The sequence below is a fragment of the Calliopsis andreniformis genome, chromosome 12, assembly GCF_051401765.1.
Source record: "Calliopsis andreniformis isolate RMS-2024a chromosome 12, iyCalAndr_principal, whole genome shotgun sequence".
In the NCBI taxonomy this organism is placed as follows: domain Eukaryota; kingdom Metazoa; phylum Arthropoda; class Insecta; order Hymenoptera; family Andrenidae; genus Calliopsis; species Calliopsis andreniformis.
Genome location: NC_135073.1, coordinates 16,948,702 through 16,963,143, shown reverse-complemented (window position 1 = coordinate 16,963,143; position 14,442 = coordinate 16,948,702). Strand labels below are relative to the sequence as shown.

At 33.3% G+C, this 14,442-nt stretch overlaps 4 protein-coding genes across 7 annotated transcripts; 2 read left to right on the top strand and 2 right to left on the bottom strand.

The window, feature by feature from the left end:
* Positions 1 to 81: 81 nt before the first annotated feature.
* On the top strand, positions 82 to 3,296 carry LOC143185634 (cilia- and flagella-associated protein 91). 2 transcript variants are annotated; one of them, XM_076388803.1, is made up of 10 exons: positions 82 to 248; positions 336 to 506; positions 576 to 859; positions 922 to 1,130; positions 1,203 to 1,548; positions 1,628 to 1,956; positions 2,020 to 2,241; positions 2,316 to 2,611; positions 2,674 to 2,872; positions 2,944 to 3,296. In XM_076388803.1, the coding sequence occupies exons 3-10, from the start codon at positions 580 to 582 to the stop codon at positions 3,076 to 3,078; spliced, it is 2,016 nt and encodes a 671-aa protein (XP_076244918.1). In that variant the 5' UTR covers positions 82 to 248; positions 336 to 506; positions 576 to 579; the 3' UTR covers positions 3,079 to 3,296. The 2 variants fall into 2 exon arrangements, with proteins under 2 accessions (XP_076244918.1, XP_076244919.1); XM_076388804.1 differs by lacking the exons at positions 82 to 248; positions 336 to 506 and having other exon boundaries at positions 565 to 859.
* A 545-nt stretch (positions 3,297 to 3,841) lies between these two features.
* Positions 3,842 to 5,345, bottom strand: Pall (F-box protein pallbearer). The gene is made up of 3 exons (XM_076388766.1): positions 5,072 to 5,345; positions 4,737 to 4,985; positions 3,842 to 4,669 (listed from the first exon to the last, which is right to left on the bottom strand). Exons 1-3 carry the CDS (start codon positions 5,156 to 5,158, stop codon positions 3,908 to 3,910), a joined length of 1,098 nt encoding a protein of 365 aa, XP_076244881.1. The 5' UTR covers positions 5,159 to 5,345; the 3' UTR covers positions 3,842 to 3,907.
* A 187-nt stretch (positions 5,346 to 5,532) lies between these two features.
* On the top strand, positions 5,533 to 12,702 carry Msk (importin-7 msk). Of its 3 annotated transcripts, none has more exons than XR_013002934.1 (19): positions 5,533 to 5,703; positions 6,264 to 6,342; positions 6,411 to 6,561; positions 6,659 to 6,817; positions 6,911 to 7,067; positions 7,138 to 7,502; positions 7,583 to 7,728; positions 7,799 to 7,962; positions 8,039 to 8,158; positions 8,253 to 8,579; positions 8,658 to 8,844; positions 8,938 to 9,161; positions 9,235 to 9,327; positions 9,426 to 9,655; positions 9,726 to 9,931; positions 10,003 to 10,266; positions 10,343 to 10,486; positions 10,576 to 10,940; positions 11,066 to 12,702. XR_013002934.1 is itself a non-coding variant. In XM_076388589.1 (19 exons), exons 1-18 carry the CDS (start codon positions 5,620 to 5,622, stop codon positions 10,641 to 10,643), a joined length of 3,168 nt encoding a protein of 1,055 aa, XP_076244704.1. In that variant the 5' UTR covers positions 5,533 to 5,619; the 3' UTR covers positions 10,644 to 10,674; positions 11,066 to 12,702. The 3 variants fall into 3 exon arrangements, 2 of the variants coding, with proteins under 2 accessions (XP_076244704.1, XP_076244703.1); XM_076388589.1 differs by having other exon boundaries at positions 10,576 to 10,674; XM_076388588.1 differs by having other exon boundaries at positions 10,576 to 12,702.
* Positions 12,359 to 14,284, bottom strand: Ubce2m (NEDD8-conjugating enzyme UbcE2M). The gene is made up of 4 exons (XM_076388590.1): positions 13,923 to 14,284; positions 13,075 to 13,169; positions 12,785 to 12,991; positions 12,359 to 12,701 (listed from the first exon to the last, which is right to left on the bottom strand). Exons 1-4 carry the CDS (start codon positions 14,023 to 14,025, stop codon positions 12,561 to 12,563), a joined length of 546 nt encoding a protein of 181 aa, XP_076244705.1. The 5' UTR covers positions 14,026 to 14,284; the 3' UTR covers positions 12,359 to 12,560.
* Positions 14,285 to 14,442: the final 158 nt, after the last annotated feature.

Below are 14,442 nucleotides of genomic sequence, written 5' to 3'. Positions count from 1 at the left end.
TTCTTGTGATTTTTAAACACTATAATCAATTAATACAATAAATTAAATTTTACAATTATTATTTTGTAAAAGAGAATGGCTAAGAGGCAAACAATAAGTCGTAAGTTATACATTTTTCAATGTGTTTCATAGCATGAGTAAAATGGTTTTAACTTCTGTATATAATTATGTACGCAGAATCTTCTTACGTTATTTGCGGTAACAAGCCGAAATTTAAAGTACCCCATACACAAGAAGTTTGTGCAGTTGTAAGTTCCCTTTTTTGATATCTTTTTCTTACTTTAGTTGTTTTATTAGAATAATATTCAGAAACTTACACATTTATTATTTTACAGAAAACATGTAAAAATCTCACATCTGTGAATAAAGATCATTCAAAAAGCTTAGGGCACAATGTGAAGGAACAATATAATAATGAAAAAGAAAATTGGATTTCGGAATTTAAGTAAGTTAACATTTCCAAAAGTATTTTGAAATCACTAAATTCACATTACATCTCTTTACAGGTAATTAAAAGACAGTGTATGTATTGTACAATAATTGGAGTACTTATAATCAGCATTTAATATTTATAGGGTAATGGCTGGGCAGCATAAATCATTTGAGACTATATGCTCTAATAATTATAAATACTTTCGACGACCGATTATACCATTTTTAGTACCAAAAGCACAAGATATAGACATTCCTGTACAGTTTAATTATGATGTTCTAAATGATATAGTAACAAATGCGCAAAAACAATGCTACAAATTTTCACCTAAACCAGAGCCATACAAGACTGTAGCAACTCAAACAGATTACAGAGATAGTGAAGCACAGACTACACCATGGGAACCACCATACAGAATTAAAGCAGGTAAAAAATGTTATGTGTCATTTACATGCACATGCATTTTCATGTCATTATCAATATTTCAGGACATAATCCTGAAACGTTAGCAATAGCACATTTATCCTGGAATCATGGATTACCACCTGGAGTTCATGAGTTAGAAGTTATTAATAGAATGAGAGCAAAAAAAGCATGGGAAGCTGCCCTCCCCCCAATGGATACACAAGAAAATGTAAAATTACGAACAGCTATTATAACAGCATTAGAAATAGATGAATGGGCATATAGAGAATCTGCAAGTATCTCATTATTGATGGTTACATGATTTATTTTAAGTAGATTATATTTAAATCAATTGTAACTCTAGGAAATTCAAGCTATCATGGATTACAGACTTGAATTAATGGAAGAAATAACGAAGTCTCGTGAATATGAAAGAGAGAAAAAAGTACAAGGTCGTTTTGATAGATTGAAAAATTTTTTATCTGAGCGTAGAGATAGAGAAGTAAACAACATTAAACACAATCTTAAAAGAGAATTAAGAAAGCTTCGTAAGAAGCATCAACATAAACAACAAGGTAAACGTGATATCATTGAAGAACACGCTGATCCAGCATCTGAACTATATGCACCGCAAATGCGTCATGGTGAAAATCCACAAAGAAGACATGAAGTAATACGGAAAGACTTATTAAAAGACACTTATATTGAAAGTAAATACGAATAATTTGTATTAGTAATTTTACAGTATTATAACTCCTACACAGTACTTCTAATTTTGCATTGATTTAGGTGTAGGTAAAATTAACACATTGCCAAATTGGCTTCCAACATATGAAGAACTAAAAGCAGTTAAACCACCACCTAAACCATCAGATCTTTGTATCAGAGAAACAAGGTGGACAGAAGAAAAACTAAAACAGTTACACTCTGACTTGAAGGCAATTAGATTGAATGTAAAACCAATAGAAACGTCGACATTGTTAAAACGCAAATATAAACCACCAGCTTTACCTTCTACACCATATAAAACATGTACAGAAAACATAAACGATGCACAAATAGATCAGTTCTCTACTCTTATTCAGAAACTAATTAGAGGAAGAGCTATTCAATGCATGGTAATGATTAAATAGTTTTTTGCCTTTAAACAAAGTTCTGCAATTAAATAAGTACTTCCACAGATGTTTGAAGGCCGTAATAGATGTAGAGAATTGATTGAAGAGTTACAATCATCTCATGGATTGGAAGAAGGGAATAAAAAGAAACGTCAAAAAGAGAAGGAACATATGATAGAATTACAGCGCTTACAAAATAGAAAATCTATGCAAGAAGAACGTTTGTGCGAAGTTCTTAACTATTTAGAAGGAATGACTATTTCAGAAATGCTAGATTTTCTGAGTAAAGTACGTCCTATTTTATATTATTGTTGTTACGATTAAATTTACATATTTTTGTTAATATACGATTTCCCTTTAAGGAATTAATAAGATTAGAAGATGAACGTCGAATACACGCGTTTGCATTACTAGCTGAAAGGGAGAGAGCTATGAGAGAAGCAGCAGAGGCAGGAAGGCGTCAATTGGAGTACAATCGTCGTAGAGAATTTGACGAAATGTTTAGACAAATCGTAAAAGTTAATCAAGAATCTGTGGAAACTTATTTAGAAGATATTATAAAAGAGGGCATTGAATGGGTATCTGAGGAGGCAGCTAAGGAATACATCTTAGACTTATGTGATAAAGTAGACAACATATCCAAATCTGCTCAAACCAGGTAATGCATCAAATAAAATTTGGAACTGTTTGTAATTTATTTAATAAAAAAATTATTTTCAGTGGAACCAGATTAGATGAAGAAGAATTGATAGCTAGTATGATTTACAACTTTGTATTACCAGAGGTAGAAAAAAGTAACATACGAAAAAATATAAGAGAAAGACAGCAAAATTATTTAAAAAATGCTCATGCAGTAATATATGATCAGATATTGAAATTACCACAAATTGAACCAGAACACCCAATCGTGGAAAAAATGGTAATATATAGTCATTTTTTAGACTATCTGACGTAATCGATCATTTTTAATTTTTTACTAAATTCTTTTAGCCAAAAACTTGTGTAACAACACAAACTGAAAAAGAGAAATTAAAATCTGAGAATATGAAAGCTTTAAAGGATGTTGAGACAATTTTAGAAAGTATTATATCAAATGTTTTTTCAACAAGTACGCATATTAACTAATGTTATAGATTCGCACTAAAAGTTAATAAAAAAAGTATCAAGGTTTGTATTAAGTACAAAATATGTTTAGTTTTCTACTCGCAACTATTTACAATTATATATTCACAGAGCTTTCACAAAATACTATTGAAAGTATACAAAGATTTTTACTGAGTTGTTTTATGTGATAAATTTAGATCATGCATAATTAAATCATTATCGCTAATTTAAAAAATATATTCTACTTGATGTAAAATACGACTGTAGATGGAAAAATTACGAATAAAATACATGAAAAGCAAATTATATACTTTTGATAATTTGCATTGATATTGTACTAAATCTAAATCTTTTGACTAACATTTATTTTTAGAGTTTATTTAATATGATGCATAAGTTACATTACCACATGCAGATTTTAATACATATATTTATTAAATTAATTGTTTATACAATCATTTAATATACAATCCATTACAATTTATTCACACGTTCGGTTTTGATAATGTACTTGCCTTAAAAAGAAACAGATTATAGTACATTTTTAATTTTAATATTTTTTAAAATCATATTTATAGTTTTAGGTTCGTTTTCTCGAAAAAGTTTACTTTTACAATTTTAGTAAATTAAAAATACTGAATTGAAATTAAGTAATTTAAATTGTTTTTTATCAACACGTGTTTAAGTAATTTCAAGTCTTATCTTGAAGTTAGATACATACATTAAATTTAAATATATATAAAAAGCTTAAACACCTAAGTTTAGTCAATTATAACATAAAAAATGCATGATACAAATAGAATAATTATTTTATTTATCATATACAACCTTAGTATGTACAAAGGGCAGACTAACGTGAAGTTGAAGGGTACCCCTCTACAGCATTTCCCGAAAGAAGATCTGTTATAAATTTTTTAAATTTCACATCTTTTGCATCAGTGGGTGATAATCTTTCCACTATTAATTTACGTTTTTTTGCTTGCAATTCTTTTGTCTGCAGGGAATCAGGCTCTCTTTGATTAATGATATCTATATGTTTTCTCTTGCAAGTATCTATAGAATCTGGTTTTTGTGTCTCCTCCCTTGCACGGCTTAGTTCAGCTGTAAAATCAACCATTTTTTGTTCCCATTCTTCAAGGTGTTTTTTCATTTCAGCCAATTGTGTATCCTGTTCATGTATTTTCTTTGCTTGCTTTTGTAATGTTAAACTTTGCAGTCTCATTTGGAAGGCTTGTCTTTTCATTCTTAGTTTCATTTTGCTTATCTGACCTTTTATAGAAAGGACAGATAATTTATTCTTTTTAGTACGACTATAAATTTTTTTCACAGTCTGATTTAGTTTTTCTGAATTAAAATTATGTGGCAGTATTGCAGTATTTGAATTTGTAGTATGATGAGAAATCATTAAACTTCCACTTGGCAATTCATAAGAGCCTACATTACTAACAACAGATGTACAGATACTATGCTTTAAATCTGGTAAAATTTTTTCATCAAAGTGTTCCATAGCCATGCTACTGATATCCCTTAATTCCTGAAGAATTTCATGAGCTCTGGGTGGAGTTTTAGAGTCACGAATTAAACGGAGAACTCTAAAGATCTCATCAATTACCTAATACATAGAAATATATTAATTTTCAGTATAACATATCAATTATTGAATTTATCTAATGATTCACCTTTCCAGGGATAAAACAACACAAATTGAGGTCCACATATTTGATAAAAGTCATGGATAGCATAGATATCCTTGTTTCTATTGCTGTCAATATGTCACAATGACGTGCCAAAGGATGACTCCTCCGCTCTGATTCTCTCCTTGGCAGTTGGCTTTTTACTGCACGCAAACATTGTGCATGATATTTCTCCATTAAATTAAATCCTCGATTCAATAACTTTTTACATATTCGATCGAATTGCTTACAAACCTATCAAAATATAATATTTAAGAAACTGATTGTACGCACCCCACCAAAATCCAGCGAAAATACAAGAAATATAAAAATAATCTTACGATCCTATATCGAGAAATTTCGTCGTATGTAAGGTTAGACAAAATTGTCTCCAAAACAATATCAGGCAGATTTATTAACTGCAGCATGTCACTGCCTTGCAAATGAACAATTCCGTTTACAAAACTTCCAATCGATTAAAACTTCTCAGATACTTCCAGCTTTGTATCTCTTCAAATTGTCACGAGTAAAATCCTGCAACGATGCAGCTTCAACACTACGGGTGCATACGTGCATACAATATTGCGATTACAATGTTTTGACCGACCGATGACCTATAAACAAATATAGCTGTTGCATGTGTATCTGCTTGTCAAACCTACTTTGCTATCTATACCAGCGCGACGAGACAGATCCGTCGGTTTCCTCTCTCTGATCTTCTCATGTTTAATGGCCGGATGTAACGCAGAATCAGCTTACTTTACTCTCGCGGCTGCCATATTGTTGTGTCACGTGACGAGGGAGTAGCGAGGTGAATGCGCCGGGTCGAATTCGTGAGGAAGAGTGAAAAAATTTGGACATCGCCGACAGATAGGAAACGAATAACGAGATGGACGCGCGAAAAGTGACAGAGTTGCTACGTGCCACGATCGACCCAGCGCAGCAGAAGCAGGCTGAGGAGCAATTAAATCAGGTCGGTCAACTCATCGAAAACGTGCTCAAACGGTCGACACTTCGACGGAAACATGTGCCTTCTTGCGATCATTTTTTCCTCTCTGTCGCTCGCTCCTCCGTAATTTATGATCCAACGTTCGATTATGATTTTTCAAAACGATCCCCCCGCAATCGGAATAACCGACATTTCCCTTCGGTTCTTTCGTCACCTTCCTCGCTGAAAGAATGACCTTTAACCAAATTGATGACCATCTTCGTTCAACCCTTTTTTTTTACTTACAAAGTCTTTTATGTCACGTTTTCGAAGGTAAACGAGGCATAAACATATTTTCCAGCAATTAAATATTAATATTATGTATTAGCGCGGTGTTATCGATCATTGATTAAAAAAAAAAATGTATGCAATATGCAATTAATTTATTATGTATATTGTTATATTAATAGTACACGTACTTACAAAGAATATACGTACAAGGAAACAGATGTTATTGGACTAGCATAGAATATAGATTAGTGTATAATAAGTGTAGCTATTGTGAACGGATTTCAGTGGATTTGTTATATGGACCATATTTTCAGATCCACAAAATTATTGGTTTTGCGCCAACATTGCTCCAAGTGGTTATGACAGCAGAGGAAATGCCTGTACGGCAAGCTGGTGAGTATTAACAGTTGTTTTTCTGAACAGAGTCAAATTCAATCAATAATATTTTAATATCAATTCAGGTGTTATATATTTGAAGAATTTAATTACATCAAGTTGGCCTGACAGAGAAAACGAAAATGGACCAGCTGAGTTCAGCATCCATGAACAAGACCGTGCAATGATTCGTGATGCAATTGTCGATGCTCTTGTTCACGCACCAGAACTTATCAGGCAAGTAAATCTTGTGTTTAATCTTACGAATTAAATATTGTGTTTCCATTAATGCATTTAGGAGTAATATAATGGATTTTATTTCCTATTTATATAGAGTACAGTTGGCAGTTTGTGTTAACAATATTGTAAAACATGACTTTCCTGGACGATGGACACAGATAGTGGACAAAATCACAATATATCTACAAAATCCAGATGCTTCCTGCTGGCCAGGTGTTCTTCTAGCACTTTATCAACTTGTTAAAAATTTTGAGTATGTTTTTGGTATTTCTTATCAGAATACTATTTAATATATAAAAAATGTTGTGATGAACACTAACACAAATTTCTATTGAAATTATCATAGATACAAAAAAGCAGAGGAAAGAGGGCCATTAAATGAAGCAATGAATCTTTTGTTTCCCATGATTTACCAGTTAATGTTGCGACTTTTGCCTGATAACTCAGAACAATCAGTTTTACTACAAAAACAAATATTAAAGATATTTTTTGCCCTTACACAGGTAGAGTATTATTTTTTACTATTGTTTGTGATTTACTACCAAATCACTTATTATCATCCCCTTTTTTCAGTATACACTTCCTCTGGATTTAATTTCGAAAGAAGTCTTCTCGCAATGGATGGATGTAGTACGACAAGTAGCCGATAGACCGGTTCCGCCTGAAACTAACAATCCAGATTTGGATGATGACGAACGAGCAGAGTTAGCATGGTGGAAGTGTAAAAAATGGGCTCTTCATATACTTCATAGAATGTTTGAAAGATATGGCAGCCCTAGAAATGTAACCAAAGAATACAAGGAATTTTCCGAGTGGTACCTGAGAACCTTCAGTGGGGGTATACTCGAGGTCCTTCTAAAAATTTTGGACCAGTATAGAAGAAAAATATATGTCTCTCCCAGGGTGATTCAACAATCGATTAACTACATTAATCAAGGGTAAACGAGACATTGAATGATACATTCCATTTTATATTCTGCCAAATTACAGTTTCAAAATTTTTCATTTTAATTTATAGGGTGAGCCATGCATATTCGTGGAAGTTTTTAAAACCACATATGTTCGAAATTATTCGCGATGTACTATTCCCAATTCTTTCATATTCCGCTGCAGATGAGGAACTTTGGAATAATAGTCCTCATGAGTACATTAGAGTGAAATTCGGTGAGATAAAAATCAGAATTGTTTGTAGATGTTGTTTGAAAGCAAATTGGTATTAATGATTGTATTTTAGATATTTTCGAGGATTTCGTGTCACCAGTAACTGCAGCACAAACTTTGTTACACTCTGCTTGCAAAAAACGTAAGAATATGCTTCAAGAAACAATGAGATTCTGTATGGAAGTATTGACCAGTCCAAATGCAGATCCCAGACAAAAGGACGGTGCACTACACATGGTATGAATTTGTTATACAAGAAAAAAGTTTTATTTTATATATTTTAAACTGTTAATAATAATAAAATCTTATTTAGGTTGGAAGTTTAGCAGACGTTCTGTTGAAGAAAAAGATTTACAAGGGACAAATGGACAAGATGCTGTTGCAGTATGTCTTCCCTGAATTCAATAGTCCCCATGGACATATGAGAGCAAGAGTGAGTAGTATATTTATTAGCACAAGCTTTATATATATTTTTTTATTATTCGTAACTATAAAAAATTGTACAAATGTAATTTTTCATATTTTAGGCATGCTGGGTATTGCACTATTTTTCTGAAATAAAGTTTAAACAAGAACAAATATTAGTCGAAGCAATTAGACTAACGACAAATGCTCTTTTAACGGATCAAGATTTGCCGGTTAAAGTGGAGGCTGCTATCGCCTTACAAATGCTTCTTTCTGCTCAAGATAAAGCCCAGAAATATGTAGAACCTTTAATTAAACCGATAACACTCGAATTATTAAATATCGTACGAGAAACAGAGAACGATGATTTAACAACTGTTATTCAGAAAATTGTTTGTACATATTCGGAACAGCTTATGCCAATTGCGGTTGAAATGTGTCAGCATTTGGTAAGTAGAAGAATTTCGCTCAATTTTTTGCGAAGAGCGTGGAAAAGTTTAGAAACAGATTGCTATTTTTGTCCTCAGGCTGTGACCTTCAGTCAAGTACTCGAAACAGATGAAGGCAGTGATGAGAAAGCTATTACAGCCATGGGATTGTTAAATACGATAGAGACTTTATTAACTGTAATGGAAAAGCAACCGCAAATCATGAGACAGTTACAGCCGATAGTGCTTCAGGTTATCGCTCACATATTTGGAGAGAGAGTCATGGGTAAGTTGAGTGATAAAGATAAGGGAAATGAAATTAGATACACTACTTCATAATGAATATTGAACAAACGATGTATATTTTTTTTTATTTTAGAATTTTACGAAGAAGCTCTTTCATTAGTTTACGATCTGACTGGAAAAACAATTTCGGAAGATATGTGGAAAGTCTTAGAATGGATATACCAGTTATTCCAGAAAGATGGTTTCGACTATTTCACTGATATGATGCCTGCTCTCCATAATTACATCACAGTGGACACACAAGCGTTCCTTTCGAACGAAAATCACGTAGTAGCTATGTTTAACATGTGCAAGGCTGTATGTTCACTGATTAATTTTTTCTGAAGAAAAAAAATTCCTCGATAAATAGAATGCTTTCTTTACGCATTAGGTATTGACTGGAGATGCTGGAGAGGATCCAGAATGCCATGCAGCCAAACTATTGGAAGTTATAATTTTGCAATGTAAAGGTCATATTGATCAGGTAAGGTTTTCTTACATTTTATTCAAAAAATGTATTCCCTGATTATGCAAGATTTCGTTACTTGTAGATCAATATGTGTATTAAAAATAATTTTTTAGTGTATACCTTCGTTTGTACAATTGGTACTGGAACGTCTGATGCGTGAAGTGAAGACATCAGAACTAAGGACAATGTGCTTACAAGTAGTAATCGCAGCTCTTTATTATAATCCAGCGCTTTGCCTCGAAACAATGGATCACCGACTGCAAGGAAACTTTGGACAGTCAACAGAACCAATTGCATCTCATTTTATTAAACAGTGGATACATGACACAGACTGCTTCTTGGGGTAAGTATTTCAATTATTTTGATGAATTATATGAAAAGACTTTTCATGTAAATAATCTTTGTGTGGCCAGGTTACACGACAGAAAGCTGTGCGTCCTTGGATTGTGTACTTTAATCAGCATGGGTCCAGCAAGACCAGTAGCCGTGAATGAATGCGCTCAACAAATCATACCATCTTTAATTCTACTCTTCGATGGTCTAAGCAGAGCCTACGCAGCTAAAGTATCCGATACTGATGATGAAGAAAACGAGGATGACGACAGTGATATCGATGAAGGTAATAATATTTTCCTACTTATATTTTATTTTTGAAGGAATTTTGATTGTGACTTTCGCTTATCTTAACAGAGGTGTTATCATCGGACGAGGATGAAATTGACGATGCTAGTCAAGACTATTTGGAAAAATTGCAAGAGAAAGTAACGAGAACTCCCACGCAACATGGTTTCAGTGTGTCAGCTTCAATTCAAGATGGCCATGGTGATCATGGATCAGATGAGGATTCAGAATATGATGCTAACGAGGAAACTCCTCTAGAATGTTACATTACGCCATTAGATTCGGAAGCTAGGCATCAAGACGAATACATTGTCTTCAAAGATGTAATGCAGAGTAAGTCAGAGTGTTATGGGTAACGCGCCTGAACTCATGTTTAAAGAAAAGGACTTATCTTCTATTTTATTCGTAGATATTGAAAGAACAGACACTGTATGGTACAGAGCATTAACTGGTCATTTGACTGCAGAACAGAAAAAAGCATTACAGGATATTATCTTCTTGGGAGATCAGCTGCAGGCAGCTCTCGAAAGTAAAAGAATTGAACAGAGCGGAGGTAACTATCAGTAGAAATAAAACTAATAAAAAATTGATAACGGATCATTTCAAAGTACAATTTGGTCAACTTGTTTACTTTTATTTTAGGCTACGCTTTTCACTCGCAAACTGTACCTACTTCGTTCAACTTTGGTGGAACACCTCTGAGCCGATAAAGACTCCCGATCGTTTATATTTTTAGCTTAAGTAAGTAAATAAATTGCGAAGCATCCGAGTCGAGTATCCTTTAATAAATGCAATAGACGTTCCCACTCCGTTTGATAAACCGAGTTACATATGCACATAAAAATCGAAATTGAACACTAAGAAACGCCTTTTGTTGTTTGTTTCTACACGTTTTCTGGCTTTTCATGACATACAACAATGGTAGCATCCTTTCGAGCGTTTGGAAATTCATTCCACGATGGAATCTGCGAAGAAGCACGCTTCTTCTTGTATCACGTAACCACAATGTAATAATAATGTATCGTAATAAGAACAAGTATCATCTAAAGCAAATAGAGTAGTAGTAAATTGTCTATTTTGTTGTATGAAAGATATTTCTTTTTCTTGATCACTTGTGTACTTCGATTTCCAGATTCCAGGGAATATGTTCTGATCTCGATTTCCAAATCGTCGTGCTTCTTTGCCGAGCTCACGCGCCAATCCATCGTCCAGCGCGATCGAATCTTTTTTTGTACGAGAAAGGGGAAAGATTATACGCGCACTAATGAAACTAAAGGTATGAAAGGGAGAATGACAGATAGAGTGCATGGGTGTATACCGTTTGCGTGTGTGTGAAAGGGAATTGAAGAAAGGAGAAAGTAGTTCGATCGCTCTTGAAGCGCTCGAAAAAGTGCCTTCAAAATACGCTCGACGCGGATGGGACCTAAAATTAAGGACAGCAAATTGGATCGAGGCTAGGACGCTTCTCTAGTTTGTAAGTTTCGTAAACACTGTACTAAAGTATAATAAATTAATGCTAATTAAAGAAATGATTTAATTTAGAAATTTCCAACTATTGTATGAATAAGATTTTATTTTATATCAAAGAAATTTTAAACATCCTACTAAATTAATTATGTAGAATAATGACTGTCTGTTTGTACATTATGTTTAAATTAAATTGTATTTAAGAATTTTTACAATTTTGTGAAGTTTAAATTTATCTCTCATTGTAAGAGAGTAGATCTCTAGAACATAATTTTCTTATTTTCTAAAAAGGATAAAGATTGAACTACCAAAATTTTCCTTAACAGCCTTATATTCCACTTTCGATTGATACATAAATTAAATTACGTGATATCCGATGTAGCAGGATACATATCCATTCGTGGGAAAATAATTCATATCCTGCGAAGTGACCCTCAGGGCGGAGATACATTTACGAAAAAGAACTGCGACGATCGCAATTGCAGATGCGTTTACAAATCTCATACACACGTGTGAATCTATATGTACATTTTAATTCGTCCAATGATCGTAATTCGCAGTTTGCGACATAATTTAGAAAATCAAACTTCAGTGATTGATACTTAAAAATTCCAGCAATCTTGATTAATTTCTCTATTAATAGTTTAAGTATGAATTCACGATAAATTTCGATTGCAATCGCAAATTGTTCACAAGATAATCCAAGATAGTATAGTTAAAAATATGTCTAGCACGATGTATAGTAGTAATATTAATTTGTAATCACAGATGTATTCTTAAGGGAACGTTTTTTAACAATCTTTACATTCTACAGATTAAATTTTACTTGAAGTGTATTTACCAGTGTCTCGATAACGAAATAAGAATCTTGCAAGCGTAAACACAACTTCGATCTTCCGCAGAGTGTTGAATGTAAAGGGAAATCAAAGATAAGAGAGAAAAGAAAGTATCCCACAGCTCCGAGAGAAAACAGCGCATCGGTGGTATTTTTACCGATGGTTTTTTTATTGACCAAAGGTACGAAGCACTCGATCAAGAAGACGCAGAGAGGCACGCCGATAAACGGTCGTGACAATGAGAGGAACGCAGTCAGATTTGGGTGTAGTGTTCTACTCTCGATTTTTTCCCTCAATGTGCCTTCCAAAAAAACGAGCACTGTATCACTTAAGACACCGTTCGAAATAAAACGAGCCAACGTAGCCGCCTCTCATCGCTCTTCCTACATTTTGCTCAAATGCTCGCCTGTTATTTTGGAGAACCTCTGCAGCATCTTTATTGAGTGGGTCTTCTGGATTTGGTTCCTAAATAAATTATATTTTCTCATTATTTCTAGTACTTCAAACAGACAGAAGAATATTACAACAAAAAATTTATATCGTGTTACCAGAAAAAGATACTGCAGTCCATAGACAATAGAATTGATTGTAAGAACTGGTTTCCAATCTTCCCTTAAAATATTTAAACATACATTACCATCCAAGTCAATGTTAGGATGATAAACTTGTGTCTCACACTTTACTTTAGGTGGCTCATGTGGATAATTTGGTCCAACTTTAAAACTGAAGACAAATCTACCACCTTTATAAAAGCCCTTAAAAAATGAAGATGAATACTAAGTTTTTTTTTTTTTTTTTTTTTTTTTTTAAAGGTAAATTGCATGCAATAAAATCTTACCTCGTCTGGACAAATAATTAGTTTAAAACTAAGAAGATCATCTGGATCAGGAAATTCTGTCCCACATGTTTTTGGAAGATTGAGTTCGTTTATATCTATGCAAAAATAAGAAACACTGTCAGAAAATGATTGTTTTAAATCTAAGAAATTACAATTTCCAATCAGAATATTAAAAAATACTATGATATACAAATTTAGTTCTTCAAGATCATTTTAAGGTCAAAACTATTCTAGGAAACTACTATATTCTTATCCTAAATTACATAAACAATTTATAAATACACATAAAAAGATAGTTTTTTCAACCAAATAGACTATAATATTTTATGACCAACAAAAAAAGAATATACCAATAGAATCAATATCAACAAAAGCGTTGGAATGAATATAAATAAACACGTATCAAAGTGTCTAAACAAAAATGCATATCCTACAGAAATGAAGTGTTATTAAACTGAAAATGCATTTCAATTATTTCAAATAAAAAACTCTGTATCGTAAAACAGATCAGTAATACAAAACTGCGTAAAATCATTCATAAACCTAAAGTTCATAAGACTTTCATTAAGCAGATTTTTAACTATGTTGTTTACCTAGAATATCTACTATCTTTCAATGAGGAAGTAAACCAAGAGATTGCGTAAACAATACTACTGACAAAAGTGAAAAAAAAAAAGGTATACATTGCACAGAACTCTCATAAGGTTCAAGAGACAAGAATCTTCCTAAAGTTTCATACGCAAATCACGTACGGATATGCACTGGTTTTTGCGCATTAAAGAAAGTCGATTGCGTTGAAATACAGAAAAGAAATCGAAGGAAAGGTAATGAAAAGTCATCGACAAAACCTTTTGTAATTCTCAGTTGTGCCGCGGATGCCTTCTTTTGGGTGCCAGGTTTCGGCGACTCGCCATCCTTTTTCGCTTGTTTTAACGAGAATAATTTGATCATGATAGAGTGGCGGTGCCCGGCGTGGAAGGCATAAAAAAAGTCTCCTCTTCCTCGAACGGCCACGCGCGCGGACTACGATGCACGCAACAAAACTCTCTTTTTGACAATGGAAACAATTACTCTGAATTTACGACTGATTTCACGTGGACGGAACGCAATTCGTTTCTGTTATCGTCACGGTGTGCTGGACCTTCTATTTTTCATATCGCACAATTAAGCCTGTATCTCAATTTATACGTGACAAACGTGTGATAACAAATTGAATGAACCAGGAAATCTAATACCTTTCAACCGAAATACGATTTACGCTTAAGCACCAATTCGACTATAATTACGAAAATGAGATCGCTAATTGAAAACCACCATAGCTTTCGTCGCGATCAAATCGATGCAATAAGAAATAAAGTTAATCTTCTG